The sequence below is a fragment of the Salvelinus namaycush genome, chromosome 12 (assembly GCF_016432855.1).
Source record: "Salvelinus namaycush isolate Seneca chromosome 12, SaNama_1.0, whole genome shotgun sequence".
Classification (NCBI taxonomy): Eukaryota; Metazoa; Chordata; class Actinopteri; order Salmoniformes; family Salmonidae; genus Salvelinus; species Salvelinus namaycush.
Genome location: NC_052318.1, coordinates 11,270,419 through 11,291,826, shown reverse-complemented (window position 1 = coordinate 11,291,826; position 21,408 = coordinate 11,270,419). Strand labels below are relative to the sequence as shown.

Here is a 21,408-nt window from a genome sequence, read left to right as displayed (position 1 = left end):
TGTTAACTCTGTCCGTCTGTCTGTCCATCTAGCTGTTTGACAGGGAGCTGTGTGTGCGTCAACTGAGGTACTCTGGGATGATGGAGACCATTCGTATCAGGCGCGCCGGTTACCCCATCAGATACACCTTCGGAGAGTTTGTAGACCGCTACCGCGTTCTCATGCCCGGAGTCAAACCTGCAAACAGACAGGTGAGCAGAGCTGGACCCTGTTGATTAGGCACCAAATGAAAGAAACCAGACTGAAACAGGGAGGGCCTCCTGGACTTGTCCAATAAGAAAATGATATTACTATGTTCTGTTACTCTACTTCAGGATGGTTATTGGTTGAGAGAGGTGTCATTCATCCCCTGCTGTTTTCTCATAGGAGGACCTGAGAGGGACATGTCAGAAGATAGTGGAGGCAGTTCTTGGACGAGATGATGACTGGCAGATTGGGAAGACCAAGATCTTTCTCAAGGTGTCTGGATTTTATAGATTGCAAATCGACATGCTTATCTGGTTGATAAACAACATATTTTCACCTACATTATTACACAAATTACGTATTACGATAAAACAATGCTCTCTCTCTCTCTCCTCTCCCCCCTATCCTCTCTATGTCGCTCCTCCCCTCCCTCTCCATTTCAGGACCACCATGACATGCAGCTGGAGATAGAGAGGGACAAGGCCATCACCGACAAGGTCATCCTTATTCAAAAGGCTGTAAGAGGAATGAAGGAAAGGTGAGGAAGAAGGGGAGAGAGGGGAGGGTTGAAAGTGAAGGGTACAGAGAGACAGGGGGAGAGGAGGAGGGAGGAGAAGGAGAGATGGAGGAGGGGTGGGGGACAAGGGGGAAAGGACAGAGGTGGGGAGTGAGGGAGGAGAAGAAGAGGGGAACAATGGAGGAAGGGAGGGTGAGGAGGGGGAGAGGGGACAGGCGGTGGGGGTGGAGAGCAGAAGTGGTGCAGTGAAGGATCCTCTTCAAGCTGATAACTTTATTTTGTTTATCCATATTTTATGGACATTTTTAAAAACTTTCTTCCTAATAATTCTAATTCAGATACTGCCGTTGAATTGACTGGACATGTTAATGCACATACTGTATGTTGCGGTTGAGCACTACAGAATGCTATCATATGTTTTTATATGCACCTCTCCCTCTCTCCCCCCTGTGTGTTTTCCAGGACTAACTTCCTGAGGGTGAGGAGGTCAGTGACACTCATTCAGAAGACATGGCGTGGCTATCGGTGCAGGAAGGACTACAGTGCAGTGAGTTCCTCTATCGCCATGGTTACTGACATTTCACAATCATCCATTTCCTGGACGGTTCACTTGGACGTATCCCTGGCCAGGAATGACATTCATTGGACGTTCCTTAAAAGCATGTTCCATAGTTATGGGTTGTAGTTATGTTGCTATAACGTTATTGTTGTGTTATATTGGTGTAGTTATGTTGTTAGAACGTTATATTTGTGTTATATTGGTGTTTGGTGTCTCCTATCCAGATGAGAGTGGGCTTCCTGCGCCTCCAAGCCCTCTATAGGTCAAGGAAACTTTTTGTCACCTACCGATTGGCCAAAACACACGTCACCCAAATACAGGCCCGTTGCCGTGGTTTCATGGTGAGGCGGTCCTTTTGGCGGCAGCTGCATGCGGTGATCACCATCCAGGCATACGCCCGGGGCATGATCGCGCGGAGGGTTACCCAGAGACTCAGGGCAGAGGTAAGATATTACACTACTCACATGCATACTCATACACACAGAGGTAGACACACACACAGCAAATCAACAGGGCTAAAGTAAGGCAGGAGGGGCAAAATATAAGACTCATACTGTATGTCCTATAGTGTAACAGAGCAGAAACTCAGTGACTGAAAACACACAGATATCTTTAGATTATTGTACTTTCATGGACTCAAGGCTATTTTATCTAAGCTCCTTCGCTTCTGCTTTTTCAATTTACTGAATATTTTGTTACCTGTTTACTTCCTGTTACATTACTTTGACATCTAGGAATATTTAAAAACATTTAAGAGATTTTGTAAGTAATTAAACAACTCTTGCCCCTTTCTCAGCACCGGCGGCGTCAAGAGGCGGAGGGCCAGCGTCTGGCTGAGGAGGAGCGCCTGATGAATCAGATGACGGCGCGGCGGGCGCGGGCTGAGGCCGAGAGGAGTCACCAGGAGCGCCTGGCCGAGCTGACCCGTCAGGAGGAGCAGAGGGAGAAGGAGGCACGGGAGGAGGCACGACGGAAGAAGGAGCTGGTGGAACAGGTATCTGAAGCAGCTAATTGGTTACTTAGAGGTGAATCTTAACTTCTACTTTAGACAAATGTTCACTTATTCATGCATTGGTGTCAATGAACCAAAATGGACTGTAATGTGACAATGACCATAGATGTGGCAAGACAGCACAAACAGGTCAATCTGGGACCAGGCTACACATACTGGCGCTACCTTGGACAATATCAAACATATAACACATTGTTTGTGTTAATAACTCAACCCAACAGGTGGAGCGGGAGAGGCAGCAGCCAGTGGACCACTCAGACATGGTGGACCAGATGTTTGGCTTCCTGGGGAACACAGGGGCACTGCCCAACCTGGAGGGACAGGGGCCGGCCGGCTTCGAGGTGAGTAGGGGTGTAGATGTAAGGTGTGTGTGTGTGCCTTGGTGTATAGGCTATGTCTGTGTGTGTGCGTGGGTGGGTGCACCTGCCTGTCTGCCTGCCTCCATGCATGCCTCTGTGTCTCTGTGCCTGCTTCCTTCCCTCCTTGCATGCCTCTGTGCCTGCTTCCCTCCCTCCGTGCATGCCTCTGTGTCTCTGTGCCTCCTTCCCTCCCTCCGTGCATGCCTCTGTGTCGCTGTGCCTGCTTACATGGGTGTGTTATAGGACCTGGAGGTGGCTCCACGGGCCGAGGGGGAGGAGGAGGACTTGGACGAGGCTCTCCCTCTGCCTGACGACGAGGAAGAAGACCTGTCGGAGTACAAGTTCTCTAAGTTTGCCGCCACCTACTTCCAGGGCACCAACACGCACACCTATGTGCGGCGCCCGCTCAAACAGCCGCTGCTCTTCCACGAGGACGAGGGCGACCAGCTAGTGAGTTGACCTGACTTTTGACCTTTGACCTATCGTGTGTTTTCGCCATTGTGGTCCTACAGCTTTTCACATGAGCCTGAGTCATGAGTTTCTCATTCAACATTAACACAACCCCACAAAAGCTACCCCCCTTACAAATGAATTATTAATATCCCCCAGAATTAGCATGTTTACATTTCCTGCACAAATCTTCATGGAGTTACACAATCAATTTCAGACACATTTAGATAAGTGATAACTTTCTGGGACAAAATACAATCTGAGATCAACCGCTCAGAATTTTTTGAAACATGACCTAAAAAACATAAGTCCATGAAACATTAACCAATTAAAAACTGCTCTGTAGCAATGAGGTTTGTGCACTAGGCTATAGGCCTAATACATAATCACTGCATGTTGGCTTTGCTTGAATTGCCCTGCCAATGTTGTTGTTCCAGACCATTTTGAAATTATATTTCAAGATTGTTGGTTTATCAAATCAAATTTTATTCGTCACATACACGTGTTTAGCAGATGTTATTGCGGGTGTAGCGAAATGCTTGAGCTTCTAGTTCCGATAGTGCAGCTAACAAGTAATATCTAAATCTAAGTTAAGAAATGGAATTAAGAATATATAAATGTTTGGACGAGCAATGTCAGAGCAGCATATACTAAGATACAGTAGAATAGTATAGAATACAGTATATACATATGAGATGAGTATTGCAAGATATGTTAACATTATTAAAGTGAGATTATTAAAGTGACTAGTGTTCCATTTATTAAAGTGGCCAATGGTTTCAAGTCTGTGTGTATAGGCAGCAGCCTCTCTGTGCTAGTGATGGTTATTTAACAGTATGATGGCCTTGAGATAGAAGCTGTTTTTCAGTCTCTCGGTCCCCGCTTTGATGCACCTGTACTGACCTCACCTTCTGGATGATAGCGGGGTGAACAGGCCGTGGCTCAGGTGGTTGATATCCTTGATGATCTTTTTAGCCTTCCTGTGACATCGGGTGCTGTAGGTTTCTTGGAGGGCAGGTAGTCTGCCACCGATGCTGTTGTGGGCGGTGCAGTTGCCGTACCAGGCGGTGATACAGCCCGACAGGATGCTCTCAATTGTAAACTGTAAAAGTTTGTGAGTATTTTAGGTGACAAGCCAAATTTCTTCAGCCTCCTGAGGTTCTTCACCACACTGTCTGTGTGGGTGGACCATTTCAGTTTATCCGTGATGTGTACGCCAAGGAACTTAAAACTTCCCACCTTCTCCACTGCTGTCCCGTTGATGTGGATAGGGGGGTGCTCCCTCTGCTGTTTCCTGAAGTCCACGATCATCTCCTTTGTTTTGTTGACGTTGAGTGACAGGTTGTTTTCCTGGCACCACATTCCCAGAGCCCTCACCTCCTCCCTATAGGCTGTCTCGCTGTTGTTGGTAATCAAGCCTACTACTGCTGTGTCATCTGCAATCTTGATGCTTGAGTTGGAGGCGTGCTTGGCCACACAGTCATGGGTGAACAGGAAGTACAGGAGGGGGCTGAGCACACACCCTTGTGGGGCCCCAGTGTTGAGGATCAGCAAAGTGGAGGTATCGTTTCCTACCTTCACCACCTGGGGGCGGTCCGTCAGGAAGTCCAGGACCCAATTGCACGGGGCGAGGTTCAGACCCAGGGCCTCGAGCTTAATGATGAGCTTAGAGGGTACTGTGGTGTTGAATGGTGAGTTGTAGTCAATGAACAGCATTCTTACATATGTATTCTTCTTGTCCAGATGGGATAGGGCAGTGTGATTGCGATTACATCGTCTGTGGACCTGTTGGGGCTTTAATCGAATTGAAGTGGGTTTAGGGTGGCATGTAAGGTGATATGATCGTTGAATAGTCTCTCAAAGCATTTCATGATGACAGAAGTGAGTGCTACGGGGCGATAGTCATTTAGTTCAGTTACCTTTGAATTCTTTGGTACAGGAACAATGGTGGCCATCTTGAAGCATGTGGGGACAGCAGACTGGGATAGGGAGCGATTGAATATGTCCGTAAAAACACCAGCCAGCTGGTCTGCTCATGCTCTGAGGATGCGGCTAGGGATGCCGTCTAGACAGGCAGCCTTGCAAGGGTTAACACGTTTAAATGTCTTACTCACGTCGGCGTCGGTATCACTGTGTTATCCTCAAAGCGGGCAAAGAATGTGTTTAGCTTGTCTGGAAGCAAGACATCAGTGTCCGCGATGTGGCTGGTTTTAAATACATACGTCTCGTGTCTGAGCCGTTGAATTGCAACTCCACTTTGTCTCTATACTGACGTTTTGCCTGTTTGATCACACTTGTAATAGATCATGTGTGGTATTACTTGTGAGGCACAGCAGAGTGAGCATAATAATTCGCTTTTTTTTTACTGGACTGATAGCCTGCATCTGGCGGTCAGTCTGACGGGAGGGAGCAGCGTGAGGCCGCCTCTAACCTGACTCACCTTCCCTCCTCTTTCCCTCCCTCTGTTGAGAAAAGGGGACACAGTCTTCCAGCTGATGGCGAAACTTAAGTGGCACTGCATTATTTCAGCCTCATGCACCAATTCATGTTGTTACTCCTATGATCAGAGAAAGGTAAATATTCCTTGATTTAAAGAGACACAACCCGCAAATAATAACAACACAAGCTTATTGAAACCCTGCTATACTGGTTGTTGCAGCCAGTGTGAGTGTAAGTTGGGAGAAAGTGCATTTTATGGCTTATAAAAGTGTTGAACAAGGTGTTGACAGTGCTGAATAACAACTTAAACATGAACTTACTTAAAAACAACAGCTCTTTGCTGTATTCGTTTAGTCTCTCTCTAGTCATGGTTTTGAAATCTTAAATGATCACTTTGCTGTGCATTCAAGGATTATTTTTACAGCCTATTTTCTTTCAATTAAGTCCTAGAAAACCAGATGTGGGGAGTTCCTTACTAATTTGTGACCTTAATTCATCAACCAAGTACATGGGAGGAGCAAAAACCTGCAGACACTCGGCCCTCCATGGAATGAGTTTTACAAGTGGTCTATGGCGTTAGGAAACTGTGTAGTCACGGTGATCTAAGCTATCTTACTGTCTAGCGATAGGCCTATAAGTGCACTTTGGTTTGCTCTATGGGCCTGCCCGATAGGCAGAGTTCTAGCTTCAGACATATGAAATGGTTCAAAATGGAAACACTTTGCATTCCCGGCGCTAGGGCTGCTTAATCAAGTGCACCTACCACCAACAGCGCAAAACAAATAAAGAAAAATAACAACGCAAGGCTTTATCGTTGGTTTTTTACAGAAATGTTTGGTGATCGACTAAGAATGCCTTTGAGATCGATCAACCGCTTGGTGACCACTGTTTAAGATGATTTGGGCGGGAAAGAAGTGGAGGGCGCTCAACCAATGTGAGTCGAGGTGCGACCACAGAAATAGATTATCATTGAAAAGGCGCAACACTCGCTCACCTTTAAAAACTCAGTTTTATTTAAAGTGGAACTGACAGCGTTTTAGCAACATTAAATCTTATTCAAATCTGTTCATATACACCCCCAGAAAGATTACCTTGTTTTACATTTTCTGACAAGCCAGCACTTGTCAGAAAATTCATAGAATGTTTGGGAATGATGTAGAGTAAAGCATTTGTGAAAAGTCTGTAGCAATATAGAGTGGGTAAGCGGCCGTGCTTTTGGACAATTAATAGAAACTGCAGTAATTAACATTTTATAAAAACTTCCGTCTTGTCCAGGACCAGAGTATGCAGACCGGTGCCATAGCCAATCAGAGCTACAGTAGGCCGATATGCTAATAAGCCATTTGCCACACAGGCCTGCCATCATTCAATTTAAACTGGACTGTGTTTTTACAGGCAGTAGCAACAGCACGACTTTAGAATGCATTCGCCAAAAGCCACCTGAATGGATTTCTGCAAATATGTAAATACCACGGGAGACATTTGGGAACTTCACAGTCCTATTGTTCAAACAATCATGAAAAGGTAGGATCTCTCTCCCTCAGTTGCCTAAGCACATCAAAAAGAGCAACAACTAAGGCTATCCAGACTGAGATTAGCTAAAATCCAACGAGGGAACATTAGATAAACCCTCTCAAACTTTTTCAGCAAGTTGGCCGTGAAAAATTGCACTGATAAGATGGGGAATAGTAGCCTACTCATCCTTCTGCAGCTTGCCTGATAATGCATACTTGTACCAACCCATGTTTTGACAACTGAATGGGAACTTGCCTGCCCGCACATTTGGTCAATGCCAAATACATTTGATTGACAACTAAGAGATATGCTAACTGTGGATAAGTCGTTCAAGTTCAGCATAGCTAGCTAGCTAGGAAAGAGATTCACATTTCTTGCTAACTAACGTAAACTCGTACGTCGCCTTGTTCCGTACAATTGCCCTTATTTTAGCGCCCCAAAACGTAATACTTCCAGATCAACTGTAATGTCAATACCATTGTAAAGCACAATTTCTCCCCTTTCCAACAAAATCAATTACATGACCTAAACACTGCCCGTTTCTGCATAATTCAAGCAGGCAATGAGCCCCGTCGGGTCTTTTTAAAAATGGCGGGTGGGGAACTAATATAACTAATGTAACTAATGCGTTATAGTGAGAAGGACAGATGTCGTGTGGGAAAATTGCTTTTTTCACTTGATCTGTCCAATTTATCACCTTATCGCCTCTAAAATGTAAATAAAACACTATAAAGAGTTTATATAATGTGTCATTACATACCTCGAATTTGAATCGGGTTTTTAGGGCGGTGCTAAAGTGATCTTAGAAGTAAACAGAGGCTTTGAGAATGATGATCGCATGCAATGATGACGAAAAAAATGACTAGGTATCCCCCCTTACCCCCGTCACTGTCCATTTCTTGTTTTTAAACGATGAGAGAAGTGCTACACCTGGTGGAGAGAGATTGTAAGACAGAAATAGTTGCTTTATGCGTGCTGTACGTTACGACATGACACGTCAAGATGTAACGGAGGGTCAGTTTTTTCAACCTTTCTCCAATACTATAGAGCCATTACCATGTCGATCAACGCTTGAATAGAAACCTAGTTCACACCCCCGATTTTGAAGTCAACACAGTCGCTACAGTCGCATTAGTTTTCTTTGTAGCCTCGTTCGAATGTCGCGGTTACGCACATTTGTACGGAATGGGGTGAGTTTACGTTAACCAAATGACACCTGCATCTTTAGCTGTAGCCACCAAAAAGCTATATGAGGGAAAAAAGTTGGTCACTCACCCACCCCTCCAATGACATCATGATATTCTCCCAGCAGCTGGCTAGCTAACATTACCTCCCAGCAGCTAGCTAGCTAACATTAGGCTCCGTGTTTTTAGCATGCTAAATAAATAGCTAACGACATAAATAGATACGCTAGCCCAGGGGTGTCAAACTCAATCAGAGCACGGGCCATATTAAAAAAACACATCGAGGCCAGACATAACCTATTTGTTTTACAAAATAACATGCAACTGCGATGCAAACTGGCCATTGTTCTGTTAAAAAGAATATAGCCCTTTATAATGTCCGCCTACATAGGATTCTGTGCATAGCATTTTAACATATTATGCACATCTGCAAGCATAGCAGCAAGGCTGGACAAATATGTTATTTTGTTTTAATATTGTAACGACCCTGGGTTTATAAGCGCGGATATCGTGTCTGGGCTCGACACGATAGTGCGCCCGGGCTCGAAGGTCGAGGGTTCGAGACCTGCTCCTTGCTGTTTCATTACATTGCTATCGACTGTGCCGCAAAAGCATGCTCGAGCGGCAGACTCGATATTCACGCTTATAACCCCAGGGTCGTTACACTATTAAAACAAAATAAGATATTTGTCCAGCCTTGCTGCTATGCTTGCAGATGTGCATAATATGCTGTGACCCTGATCAGAAGTATTTAGTAACTCCAAATAGCTATAGGTTGTTGTACCATTTAAACTTAAAACATATTTTACCTTTTTCTGCACTTCAAATCAAATGGTATTGGTCACATACACATGGTTAGCAGATGTTTTTGCGAGTGTAGCAAAATGCTTATGCTTCTAGATCCAACAGTGCAGCAGTATCTAACAGGTAATATCTAACAATTCCACAACAAAACCTAATGCACACAATCTAGTAAAGGAATGGGATAAGAATATATAAATATAAAATATATGGATGAGTAATTACAGAGCAGCTAAGATGCAACAGATAGTATAGAATAGATAGTGTAGTATACAGTATATACATATGAGATAAGTAATGCGAGATATGTAAACATTCTTAAAAGTGCCATTATTAAAGTGACTAGTGTTCCATTTATTAAAGTGGCCAATGATGGTTGTTTAACAATCTGTATATCACGGATCACTTGTGCGGTTAAATGCAGCTGTATGGTGTACTCCATTGTTTTTGTAGTTGAGTAGCCAACCTAGACTACTGCTCAAATGTTGCTTTAGTAGTCCTACATGTTTCTCCTTGCATGTTGTTTTGTTGCAGGTTTTGGTTGTTCATTGTCAAGCTTTAAAAACCGAAGCCAGACTGCAACATTTTAGTAGCCTAGCTAGGACTGTGGAATGTGTCGGTACACTTTCCCTCCGCTGCCGGACACACGAACGCAGCGCAATTGAAGTTGAATACACCGATGCGAGCGCATCAGGCTGTAATTTCCTAAAGTAAATAACTCAAATGTTGACTCATTTATACTCGCTTGTGTGTCCTATTCGGCCGGCAAGCCTTGTGTTTGACACATGTGCGCTAGCCTATTAGCCACGTTATGACTGACTTGTGATCATTGCCCTTGCTAGTTTGATTGTATTGACATTCCTGGCCTTAGTTACAAGTCATCCATTTTTGTTCAACATACTGAGTCATTGAAACTGAAACGGTGCATCCAGAATGGATGCAGGCAGCAAACAATGTACCAGCCCAGCTGTGATTTACAACCGGATAGCAATATTTTTTTAACTACCAAGAAATGTATTGGTGAATTATATTAATCATTCATTGAACTGCGTCCATCTATTCTGCCAACAATGCATTACTGTATGTCATGGAATTTTGAGTCAATATAACCTATTTTTAAAACCTCTTATAAAGTTGGTTTTGAAGCATAAATTAGGCTCCCGAGTTGTGCAGCGGTCTAAGGCACTGGATCTCAGTGCTAGAGGCATCACTACATACCCTGGTTCGATCCCGGGCTGTATCACAACCGGCCGTCCCATAGGGCGGCTCACAATTGGCCCAGTGTCGGCCGGGTTAGGGGAGGGTTTGGCCGGGGTAGGCCGTCATTGTAAAATAAGCATTTGTTCATAACTGACTTGCCTAGTTAAATAAAGGTTAAATAAAAAGTTAAACGCTGTCAGTTCCACTAAAGCTTCACATTTCATCCCTCAATGGCCTTCATCTGGTTCAAATGAAGGCCGTTGATGACCGAACTGTCAAGCTTTTTTTTTTTTACTTCGCTTAAATAAAACAATTTGTTTTTAATGGCCAGCAAGTGTTGTGCCTTTTCCTTTTCAAAGATGATTTGGCAGAAAATTAAGAACATGCTAATTTGGGGGATATCAAATTGTTTTTTGGACAAGCATACTAATGTTAGCATGTGACCGCAGCCAGCCAAACAAAACCAAAGATTGCTGTCAGTTTTAGTCTAAAGACTGCATGTAATCAATATGTAATTTAGCAACTTGGGCGAACAACCCCCCCCCCCCCCCCCCCCAGGCAGCGCTGGCAGTGTGGATCACAGTGCTGAGGTTCATGGGGGACCTGCCTGAGCCCAAGTACCACATCGCCATCATTGACGGCTCTGAGAAAATCCCTGTCATGACCAAGATCTACGAGACGCTGGGCAAGAGGACCTACAAGAGAGAACTACAGGAGCTCCAGACTGTGGAGGGAGAGGTGAGGGAAGGGAGAGAGGAAGAAATAGGTCCTACAAGAGAGAGCTGCAGGAGCTCCAGACTGTGGAGGGAGAGGTGAGGGAAGGGAGAGAGGAAGGGGAGAGAGGAAGAAAGAGGTCCTACAAGAGAGAGCTGCAGGAGCTCCAGACTGTGGAGGGAGAGGTGAGGGGGAGCTCTGGAGTGACGCTTCCCGTAGGTACAGATCCAGGATCAACTTCCCTTCCCCCAAACCGTGGTGAGAGAGGGGAGTAGAGAGAAGGGAAGGGATAGAATGTAGGTGGGAAGAGCAGGGGAGAAAGGGAGGACCTGAGAGGATGTGGAGTTGAGGAGTCGGGGGAGGAGTAGTAAAGTGTGCTTTTGAGGTATTCAGAGTAAAATGGGACAGGAGAAGATGTGACTTGGAGGGAGAACGTAATAGGAAGTGTTTGAAGCCTAATTTATACAACAACACAAATACGCAACATAAGAACGCAATTAGCCACGTAAAATGGCGTAGTTGTGTTGCTAATTGCATTCTTGTATTGTTTACTTATGTAAGGTAAAATTAGGCCTAAGTCAGTGTTTCTCAATCCTGGTCCTGGGGATCCATAGGTGTGTCCATTTTTGGTTTTGCCCTAGCACTCAGACACCTGATTCAACTAATCAACTTATCAAGCCTTTGATTATTGGAGTCAGGTACGTTGGTGCTACTGCAAAAAAAAAAAAAAAAGTGCACCCCTTTGGGTCCCCAGGACCAGGGTTTGAGAAACACTGGCCTAAGGGAGCGGTTAAGGAGATTAGCAGGAGGGCGTTGGTAGAATGGGTGGATTTTTTGTGTATGCCATCCAGGACACAGACGGACAGACCAGACAGACAGACAGACAACATAAAGCTCATCTACACCCCTCTCTCCCTCTTACAGAACAGCTCAATTGAAGGTGGTGGGCAGAAGAAGAACAGTGTGAGACACAAGCTGGTCTCTCTCACCCTGAAGAGGAAGTCCAAAATCACTGAGGAGGTTTGTGTCTCATTATAGCTATCATCATAATATACAGTATATTATAATAATATATATCAGTTAGCAGCGTCATGCTACCACCAACTGAGCCACACAATCCCAAAGATGGTGGGTTAGACCAACATTCGTGTTACTGCTTATGGATATGCCCATGCTAATATTTGACAGATTATATGGGTCATCTGATTTGTTATAGGAGTGTTCAGAATCTCTGGGCACCCCTGTAATTCAAACCCCGATGCCAACTCAGCATTTACCAATACCAATAACTTACAGAATGGAAGGAATCACCAATGACATGACTGTTCCCTGTTGGCCTCGCCTCTTTCTCCTCTATAGGTGACCCGGCGTTTGACTGACGGCGATTACAGCCTACAGGGGAACAGCATGCTGGAGGACCGGCCCACATCCAACCTGGAGAAGCTGCACTTTATCATTGGCAACGGCATCCTAAGGCCCGCCCTCAGGTGACCTACAACCCTTTGACTTATTCTACCAAATACTCAGAAAGACTCTTTCGCTTTCTCAATCTGTCCTCTCCATGCTCCCTTCCTTCATTTATGATCTGAGCTTCCACCATTTTGTTTTCACCCGTCACAAAAAAAGATTTAAGTAATGTATTGGACTTGTATTCTGAGTGGTATGCTAGTTTGGATATGGGGACACTAAACATCATCAGTATGTGTCCTGGTTCTGACTTACTACTTATGGTCCGTGTGATTGGCTTGTGGTTTTTGCTGCTCATGATCTGATGGTGGCTGTGATTGGCTGGCTGTTGTGTCCTTCACCAGAGATGAGATCTACTGTCAGATCTGCAAGCAGCTGACCCAGAACCCGTCAAAGAGTAGCCATGCCCGTGGTTGGATCCTGCTCTCTCTCTGCGCTGGCTGCTTCGCTCCCTCTGAGAAGTTTGTCAAAGTAAGATCCTCGTCTTTTTGATAACACACACACAGCGTATACACACATGTGTTCATACACATGTGTGCGAACACACACACACATGCACACACGCACATACACACACACTTACAAACACACACCACTCATCTGTCTAGGCCAATTTCTGTTGAATTCGAAGTAGATCCACTGAATATGCCCCAGAATGTCTCATTGATGTTAACTTTACCCCCTGACACTCTCCCCCCTCTCTCTCCCTCTCTCTCTCCCCTTTCTCTCTCCCCCCTCCACCCTTCCTTTCTTTCCTTCAGTATTTGCGTACATTCATGATCAGTGGTCCGCCGGGCTACGCTCCATACTGCGAGGAGAGGTTGAGGAGGACCTTTGTGAATCGCACCAGAACCCAGCCGCCATCTTGGCTCGAGCTGCAGGTACGCACAGATCTAGGATAATTGAACCACGGGGGAAGTTCTAAACCTGATTATTAGGGGCAAAACTGACCTTAAATCAGTGTCTAGGCCTCTAGAGGAAGCTTCGTTCCACTCACGTGTCTGCCATTATTCCTCTACCATCATATTCTGCTTTCGACTGCTATGACGTCTTGGCCCGAGACCTAAATACAGATAATGCCTTCGGGGAGCGGCGCAGATTTTTTGTTAATTGAAATCAATTTGCATGCCAGAAAAAGGGCAGTTATTACCAGATATACAGTATAGGTCATTTCTACATACTTTCTATCTCGTATCTTAGACTTTCAAGTGTAGCCTGGAGTTGTTTTTTAATCCAAAATAATCATCCCTCGCTTTCAGGCCACTAAGTCGAAGAAGCCCATCATGTTACCGGTAACCTTCATGGATGGTACCACTAAGACCCTGCTGACCGACTCAGCCACCACGGCCAGCGAGCTGTGTAATGCCCTGGCAGACAAAATCAGCCTCCAAGACCGCTTCGGTTTCTCCCTCTACATCGCCCTGTTCGACAAGGTACTTGACTGGACCTCACACACACGTATACATGCAGCCACGCATTCACTCACTCACTTTCACTCATTCATACATACACACACGGTCACAAACTTGTTTGAGAAGCTATCGAGCCCAATGTCAAATGTCGATCCATCCCCCCAGGTATCCTCATTGGGGAGCAGCAGCGACCATGTGATGGACGCTGTGTCGCAGTGTGAGCAGTACGCCAAGGAGCAGGGAGCCCAGGAGAGGAATGCCCCATGGCGCCTGTTCTTCAGGAAGGAGATCTTCACTCCCTGGCACAATCCTGGCGAAGACAGCGTGGCCACCAACCTCATCTACCAGCAGACAGTCCGTGGGGTCAAGTTCGGCGAGTACCGCTGCGAGAGGGTTAGTGGGGCATAAGGGCAGAGGGATGAAGGCATGTATGAGGAGAGAGGTTATTGTGGGGGGGTCAGATTTAGGGAATTTCACAACTATAGTTATTTTTAGTCTATTGGTCTATTTTCCACTCGTCCTCTCTCTGTGCTAGGTTGATTAATTATGTGAGATGGCGTTTTTATGTGAGATTCATTTCATGCTGATGTACAGTATGAAAGCACATTCAGGCCTAATGTTTTTGTAAAATATGAAAGTATTAAAGCTCCTTCCCCTTCTCTCCCACTCCATCTACCCACTCTCCCTCTCTCAATTTCCCTCTCTCTCGGTCAGGATGAGGATCTGGCAGAGCTGGCATCTCAGCAGTACTACATAGACTACGGCTCTGGGATTCTCCAGGAGCGCCTCCTCAACCTCATCCCATCCTACATCCCTGACCGCGAAATCAGCTCTGCCAAGACCAATGACAAGTGGGCCCAGCTAGTTGTCGCCGCCCACAAAAAGGTAGGTGTACCCCAAGGATCAGTTTCAGCGCCTTTCACTTTCGGACCCAAAATCAGTTTCAGTGCCTGTCTCATGCTCTTTGTCCTATGAACTATTTATCATTATATTCAGGGATGTAGTGGAGGGTAAACATGCATAAATGCTGTTTCCACAGTGAATAGCATTTAAACATCTACTGAGCCAAATTATAGTTTCTGAATTAGCTTTTATGTTAATCGCCACCCGTCATCTCAATCGGCATTCAGTGTTTACCCACCTTTGTTTTTTACCACTACAACTTGACTATATTGTCCTATGAACAGTACACACCCTCTCACACACAGTTCTCAAATAGTTTCGCTAACCCCTCCACTCCCCCAGGGAGTCTACACCCAGAAGAGGTTGGACCCTCAGAGGGTGAAGGAAGATGTGGTTGACTTTGCTCGTTTCAAGTGGCCTTTACTCTTCTCACGCTTCTACGAGGCCTTCAAATTTTCAGGTAAGTCTGTTGATATTTATGGCCAATGTACTGCAATGGATGTAACACTAATGATATTTCTGAGAAATACCTGTATCGTATCCATAATATCATGACTAAATGTAGGTTGAAATGACCTCTAAATCACTTTTGAACCCGTCAGGGCCCAGCCTGCCTAAGAATGACGTCATTGTGGCGGTGAACTGGACCGGGGTCTATTTTGTGGATGAGCAGGAGCAGGTCCTTTTGGAACTCTCTTTCCCAGAGATCACTAATGTGTCCAGTAGCAGGTAATGCTGCTACGATTCCTCTCTCCCAATAGACTGTAGTCATTATTTGTCAATGATAATTAGATATGTTTTCATTCACTTGGTTGTTACTACTATTCATTGATATCTTGTAATTATTTAAAACATAATTCAATAGTTTTTATAGTTTTTCCACAGTTGTAATGTACACAGCAACTGAATATATATACACTGCTCAAAAAAATAAAGGGAACACTTAAACAACACAATGTAACTCCAAGTCAATCACACTTCTGTGAAATCAAACTGTCCACTTAGGAAGCAACACTGATTGACAATAAATGTCACATGCTGTTGTGCAAATGTAATAGACAACAGGTGGAAATTATAGGCAATTAGCAAGACACCCCCAATAAAGGAGTGGTTCTGCAGGTGGTGACCACAGACCACTTCTCAGTTCCTATGCTTCCTGGCTGATGTTGTGGTCACTTTTGAATGCTGGCGGTGCTTTCACTCTAGTGGTAGCATGAGACGGAGTCTACAACCCACACAAGTGGCTCAGGTAGTGCAGCTCGTCCAGGATGGCACATCAATGCGAGCTGTGGCAAGAAGGTTTGCTGTGTCTGTCAGCGTAGTGTCCAGAGCATGGAGGCGCTACCAGGAGACAGGCCAGTACATCAGGAGACGTGGAGGAGGCCGTAGGAGGGCAACAACCCAGCAACAGGACCGCTACCTCCGCCTTTGTGCAAGGAGGAGCAGGAGGAGCACTGCCAGAGCCCTGCAAAATGACCTCCAGCAGGCCACAAATGTGCATGTGTCTGCTCAAACGGTCAGAAACAGACTCCATGAGGGTGGTATGAGGGCCCGACGTCCACAGGTGGGGGTTGTGCTTACAGCCCAACACCGTGCAGGACGTTTGGCATTTGCCAGAGAACACCAAGATTGGCAAATTCGCCACTGGCGCCCTGTGCTCTTCACAGATGAAAGCAGGTTCACACTGAGCACATGTGACAGACGTGACAGAGTCTGGAGACGCCGTGGAGAACGTTCTGCTGCCTGCAACATCCTCCAGCATGACCGGTTTGGCGGTGGGTCAGTCATGGTGTGGGGTGGCATTTCTTTGGGGGGCCGCACAGCCCTCCATGTGCTCGCCAGAGGTAGCCTGATTGCCATTAGGTACCGAGATGAGATCCTCAGACCCCTTGTGAGACCATATGCTGGTGCGGTTGGCCCTGGGTTCCTCCTAATGCAAGACAATGCTAGACCTCATGTGGCTGGAGTGTGTCAGCAGTTCCTGCAAGAGGAAGGCATTGGTGCTATGGACTGGCCCGCCCGTTCCCCAGACCTGAATCCAATTGAGCACATCTGGGACATCATGTCTCGCTCCATCCACCAACGCCACGTTGCACCACAGACTGTCCAGGAGTTGGCAGATGCTTTAGTCCAGGTCTGGGAGGAGATCCCTCAGGAGACCATCCGCCACCTCATCAGGAGCATGCCCATGCGTTGTAGGGAGGTCATACAGGCACGTGGAGGCCACACACACTACTGAGCCTCATTTTGACTTGTTTTAAGGACATTACATCAAAGTTGGATCAGCCTGTAGTGTGGTTTTCCACTTTAATTTTGAGTGTGACTCCAAATCCAGACCTCCATGGGTTGATAAATTTGATTGCCATTGATAATTTTTGTGTGATTTTGTTGTCAGCACATTCAACTATGTAAAGAAAAAAGTATTTAATAAGAATATTTCATTCATTCAGCTAGATGTGTTATTTTAGTGTTCCCTTTATTTTTTTGAGCAGTGTATTTACTGTGGCAGACCAGGGGGTTTGATCTAGACGTTTACACAGATCAGACATTGACACACCTCAGTTAAGGGTGTTTATTTAAAACAATAAAGAAAAAGAAACAGTTCTCCTCCAGGAGACCTCTTCCGGATTACTGCTTTCTGGGCACCGGGGAATGCTGTCTCCTCTGGGGTAGAACACCGAGCCCCTCAATTCTATCAGACTGTGAGTAAGTCTATCTGGTAGCAACCTCTCACTACCTACAACCCTCCTCTGGTTGTTCACCAGGTGAGGTTGGTTCCGGCGCCCCTCGGACCCCAACTTCGGATCCGTAGACACGGGGTTGGCAACCGCTTGCTTCCGGGCCGCGTGCGACGGTCCGTCCCCGCTCTCGTCGGTCACCGGCATTTGTACGAGCGTTACCACACTCCCGGAATCCAACAGAGTGTGGGGGTCGTGACCAGCGACTTTCACCGGGACCGTGGGTGCTAGTCGTTCGCTGTGGGCCCAACAGAAGATGACATAGTTTACTCCTGCGCCCAGCTTGTCTTCTGGGCCAGCTGATGGCATCAACTCTTCTCGACCCGGGCAACTCCATGTGAGGTGCCCCCGGGCGCCACACTCAAATCACCTCCTTTGGTCTCCGTCCACCTAAGGTTGTCTGCAGCAGGTGGACTCTGCCTCGGCTGTCTCTCCGTGGGTCTGCAGTCCTTTAGCCCGCCTGACTGTCAGATTGGGGAGTACGTGGTGGGGTTGTCCTTTCGTCCCCACCGACGGCTCTCGGACTCGGCCTGCGTCCCCTTCAGCAGGGCCTCAGTATTCTGGTGCATCTCCATGGCTCCCAAGAGGTCGTCCAAGGTCTGGGGCATACGTAGGCTTGCCGCCCTCTTCATGTCGTGAGGTAGCGCCCGTAAGAAGCGATCCATAACCACTTTGTTGACGGGGATGGCTACGTTTGTTAGGAGCCATGCCCTGGTGATGCACAGTAGGTCGCTCATCTGGGCTCGGGGGGAAGCTTCAGCCACGAACCTCCAGTTGTGGACCAGTTGGGCCCAATGGGCCAGGCTGTACCCGTAGCGGCTGAGTACCTCCCTCTTGAGACAGTCGGAGATATCCGCCTGTTCGGTGTTGAGGTCATAATGTCTTTTGAGCATCTCCAGACAGAAACGGGGCCAGCAGACTTGCCAACTTCACCTTGGGCCATCCTTCCCGGAGTGCTGTCCATTCAAATGTGCAGAAGTAGGTCTCGATGTCGTTAGCTTGATGCGACTCGGTCTGCGTTTCTCCTCGCAGCTTGCGGACATTCTTTAGACGCTGTTCTTCCAGCGTTGGTTCCTGAATGTCCTGTTGTGCTTGTTGGGCCCAAACAAACTGAGCTATCAACTCATCCATGAGTAAACGTCAACCCTGGTCTGACCACATTGTCAGATTGCCCGCATTCTCCACCACTTGTGGTAGACCAAGGGGTTTGATCTAGATATTTACACAGATCCGACACGGAGACACCTCAGTTTCAAGGGTGTTTATTTAAAACAATAAAGCAAAAGAAAAGAAACAGGTCTCCTCCAGGAGACCTCTGCCGGATTACCGCCTTCTGGGCTCCGGGGAATGCTGTCTCCTCTGGGGTGGAACACTGAGCCCCTCAGTTCTAGCAGACCGTGACGACCTCTATCTGGTAGCAACCTCTCACTACCTACAACCCTCCTGTGTGCTGCCCTTCTGGCAGCTTTATGGGCCCCGTACGGCTGGTGAGCAATCAGCCCTTGATTACTCACCAGCCTCAATCAGCCCCAATTAGTCCTGGCCGGAGGACCCGTCGAGACCTGGCACGTCCAGCAGAGGGAGCCACTGCCACGTGATGAGTCTCCCCCTGGTGGCTTGTCCGCGGTACGCCACAATATATACACATGTAAAGACCTAAATAAGATATAAAATATATATGAAATTATATTTTAATTGTGACATTGTTTTGATATTGTAAGAATCATTTCCCTTGACAGAGGTGGTAAGCTCCAGGGCCAGAGCTTCTCGCTGGCCACCATCAAAGGAGACGAGTACACGTTCACCTCCAATAATGCCGAGGACATACGCGACCTCGTCGTGACCTTCCTGGAGGGCCTCAGGAAGAGGTCAAAGTTTGTGGTGGCGCTGCTGGACTGCCCCAACCCCGGTAAGTAACCTACTAGCTCTTATTTACTTTATCCTATTAGGTTAATAAACAGGGGCAATGCACATTGGTCCACAATGGCAACACTTTTCAATTAAGAACAGGTCATGTCTTCCAAGTATGGTAAATTACTGTGATCTTGTAGGTGTTTTCTTATACAGACTACAATATGAGAAGCAACTCTGTGTAATTTTTATAATGTATGTCTCTTTTTCAAAGAGGGAATGGCTCCATTTCATGTTTTATCTTCTAAACCACAGCAGTGAAAAAAGCTATATTAATTGTGTTGTAATTGTGTGTTGATATTGATGTTTTAGGGTTAATCTGCTCTAACCCGCTGTATTTTTATATATATACAGTACCAGTCAAAAGTTTTAAAACACCTACTCATTCAAAGGCTTTTCTTTATTTTTACTATTTTCTACATTGTAGAATAAAGGTGAAGACATCAAAACTATGAAATAACACATATGGACTCATGTAGTAACCAAAAAAGTGTTAAACAATTCTTCAAAGTAGCCACTCTTTGTCTTGATGACAGCTTTGCACTCTCTTGGCACTCTCAACTAGCTTCATGAGGTAGTCACCTGGAATGCATTTCAATTAACAGGTGTGCCTTAAAAGTTAATTTGTGGAATTTCTTTCCTTCTAAATGCGTTTGAGCCAATCAGTTGTGTTGTGACAAGGTAGGGGGGTATACAGAAGATAGCCCTATTTGGTAAAAGACCAAGTCAATATTATGTCAAGAACCGCTTAAATAAGCAAAGAGAAATGACAGTCCATCATTACTTTAAGACATGAAGGTCAGTCAAAACGGAAAATGTCAAGAACTTTGAAAGTTTCTTCAAGTGCAGTCGCAATAACCATCAAGCGCTATGATGAAACTGGCTCTCATGAGGACCGCCACAGGAAAGGAAGACCCAGAGTTACCTCTGCTGCAGAGGATAAGTTCATTAGATTTACCAGTCTCAGAAATTGCAGCCCAAATAAATGCTTCACAGAGTTATTTGGTCTGGAGTCCAAATTAGAGATTTTTGGTTCCAACCGCCGTGTCTTTGTGAGATGTGGCGTGGGTGAGCGGATGATCGCCGCATGTGTATTTCCCACCGTAAAGCATGAGGAGGAGGTGTTTTGGTGTGGGGGTGCTTTGCTGGTGACACTGTCTGTGATTTATTTAGAATTCAAGGCACACTTAACCAGCATGGCTACCACAGCATTCGCAGCGATACGCCATCCCATTTGGTTTGGGCTTAGTGGGACTATAATTGTTCAACAGGACAATGACCCAACACACCTAAAGGCTGTGTAAGGGCTATTTTACCAAGAAGGAGAGCGATGGAGTGCTGCATCAGATGACCTGGCCTCCACAATCCCCCGACCTCGACCAAATTGAGATGGTTTGGGATGAGTTGGACCGCAGAGTGAAGGAAAAGGCGCCAACAAGTGCTCAGCATATGTGGGAACTCCTTCAAGACTGTTGGAAAAGCATTCCAGGTGAAGCTGGTTGAGAGAATGCCAAGAGTGTGCAAAGCTGTCAAGGCAAGTGGTATTTGAAGAATCTCAAATATAAAATATATTTTGATTTGTTCAACACTTTTTTGGTTACTACACGATTCCATATGTTATTTCATAGTTTTGATGTCTTTACTATTATTCTACAATGTAGAGAATAGTAAAAATAAAGAAAAACCCTTGAATGAGTAGGTGTTCTAAAACCTTTGACCATTAATGTATATATATTTTGTATTCTTTTTTTATTTTACCCCCTTTTTCTCCCCAATTTCGATCTTGTCTCATCGCTGCAACTCACCAATAGGCTCGGGAGGCAAAGGTCGAGTCATGCGTCCTCTGAAACATGACCCGTCAAACCATGCTTCTTAACACCCGCCCGCTTAACCCAGAAGCCAGCTGCATAAATGTGTCGAAGGAAACACCGTTCACCTGACTACCGAGGTCAGCCTGCAGGCGCCCGGCCTGCCACAAGGAGTCGCTAGATCGCGATGAGCCAAGCCCTAACCTACTATGTTTTATCATTTAATGGACTGT

The 21,408-nt window shown here is 46.0% G+C and overlaps 1 protein-coding gene across 2 annotated transcripts in view; it reads left to right on the top strand.

The window, feature by feature from the left end:
• The window catches only part of LOC120056455 (unconventional myosin-VIIa-like), a 66,284-nt gene that overhangs the window by 26,988 nt on the left and 17,888 nt on the right, over window positions 1-21,408 (top strand). For both annotated transcript variants that reach the window (XM_039004624.1, XM_039004623.1), the window contains exons 16-35: window positions 33-191; window positions 367-459; window positions 630-724; window positions 1,166-1,250; window positions 1,487-1,705; window positions 2,059-2,256; window positions 2,496-2,615; window positions 2,877-3,083; window positions 10,781-10,960; window positions 11,014-11,034; window positions 11,888-11,956; window positions 12,296-12,423; window positions 12,748-12,874; window positions 13,165-13,284; window positions 13,663-13,836; window positions 13,981-14,208; window positions 14,530-14,700; window positions 15,061-15,178; window positions 15,321-15,447; window positions 19,196-19,365. In XM_039004624.1, coding sequence (XP_038860552.1) covers window positions 33-191; window positions 367-459; window positions 630-724; window positions 1,166-1,250; window positions 1,487-1,705; window positions 2,059-2,256; window positions 2,496-2,615; window positions 2,877-3,083; window positions 10,781-10,960; window positions 11,014-11,034; window positions 11,888-11,956; window positions 12,296-12,423; window positions 12,748-12,874; window positions 13,165-13,284; window positions 13,663-13,836; window positions 13,981-14,208; window positions 14,530-14,700; window positions 15,061-15,178; window positions 15,321-15,447; window positions 19,196-19,365 — 2,809 coding nt within the window. The remainder of the gene's footprint in view (window positions 1-32; window positions 192-366; window positions 460-629; window positions 725-1,165; window positions 1,251-1,486; window positions 1,706-2,058; window positions 2,257-2,495; window positions 2,616-2,876; window positions 3,084-10,780; window positions 10,961-11,013; window positions 11,035-11,887; window positions 11,957-12,295; window positions 12,424-12,747; window positions 12,875-13,164; window positions 13,285-13,662; window positions 13,837-13,980; window positions 14,209-14,529; window positions 14,701-15,060; window positions 15,179-15,320; window positions 15,448-19,195; window positions 19,366-21,408) is intronic.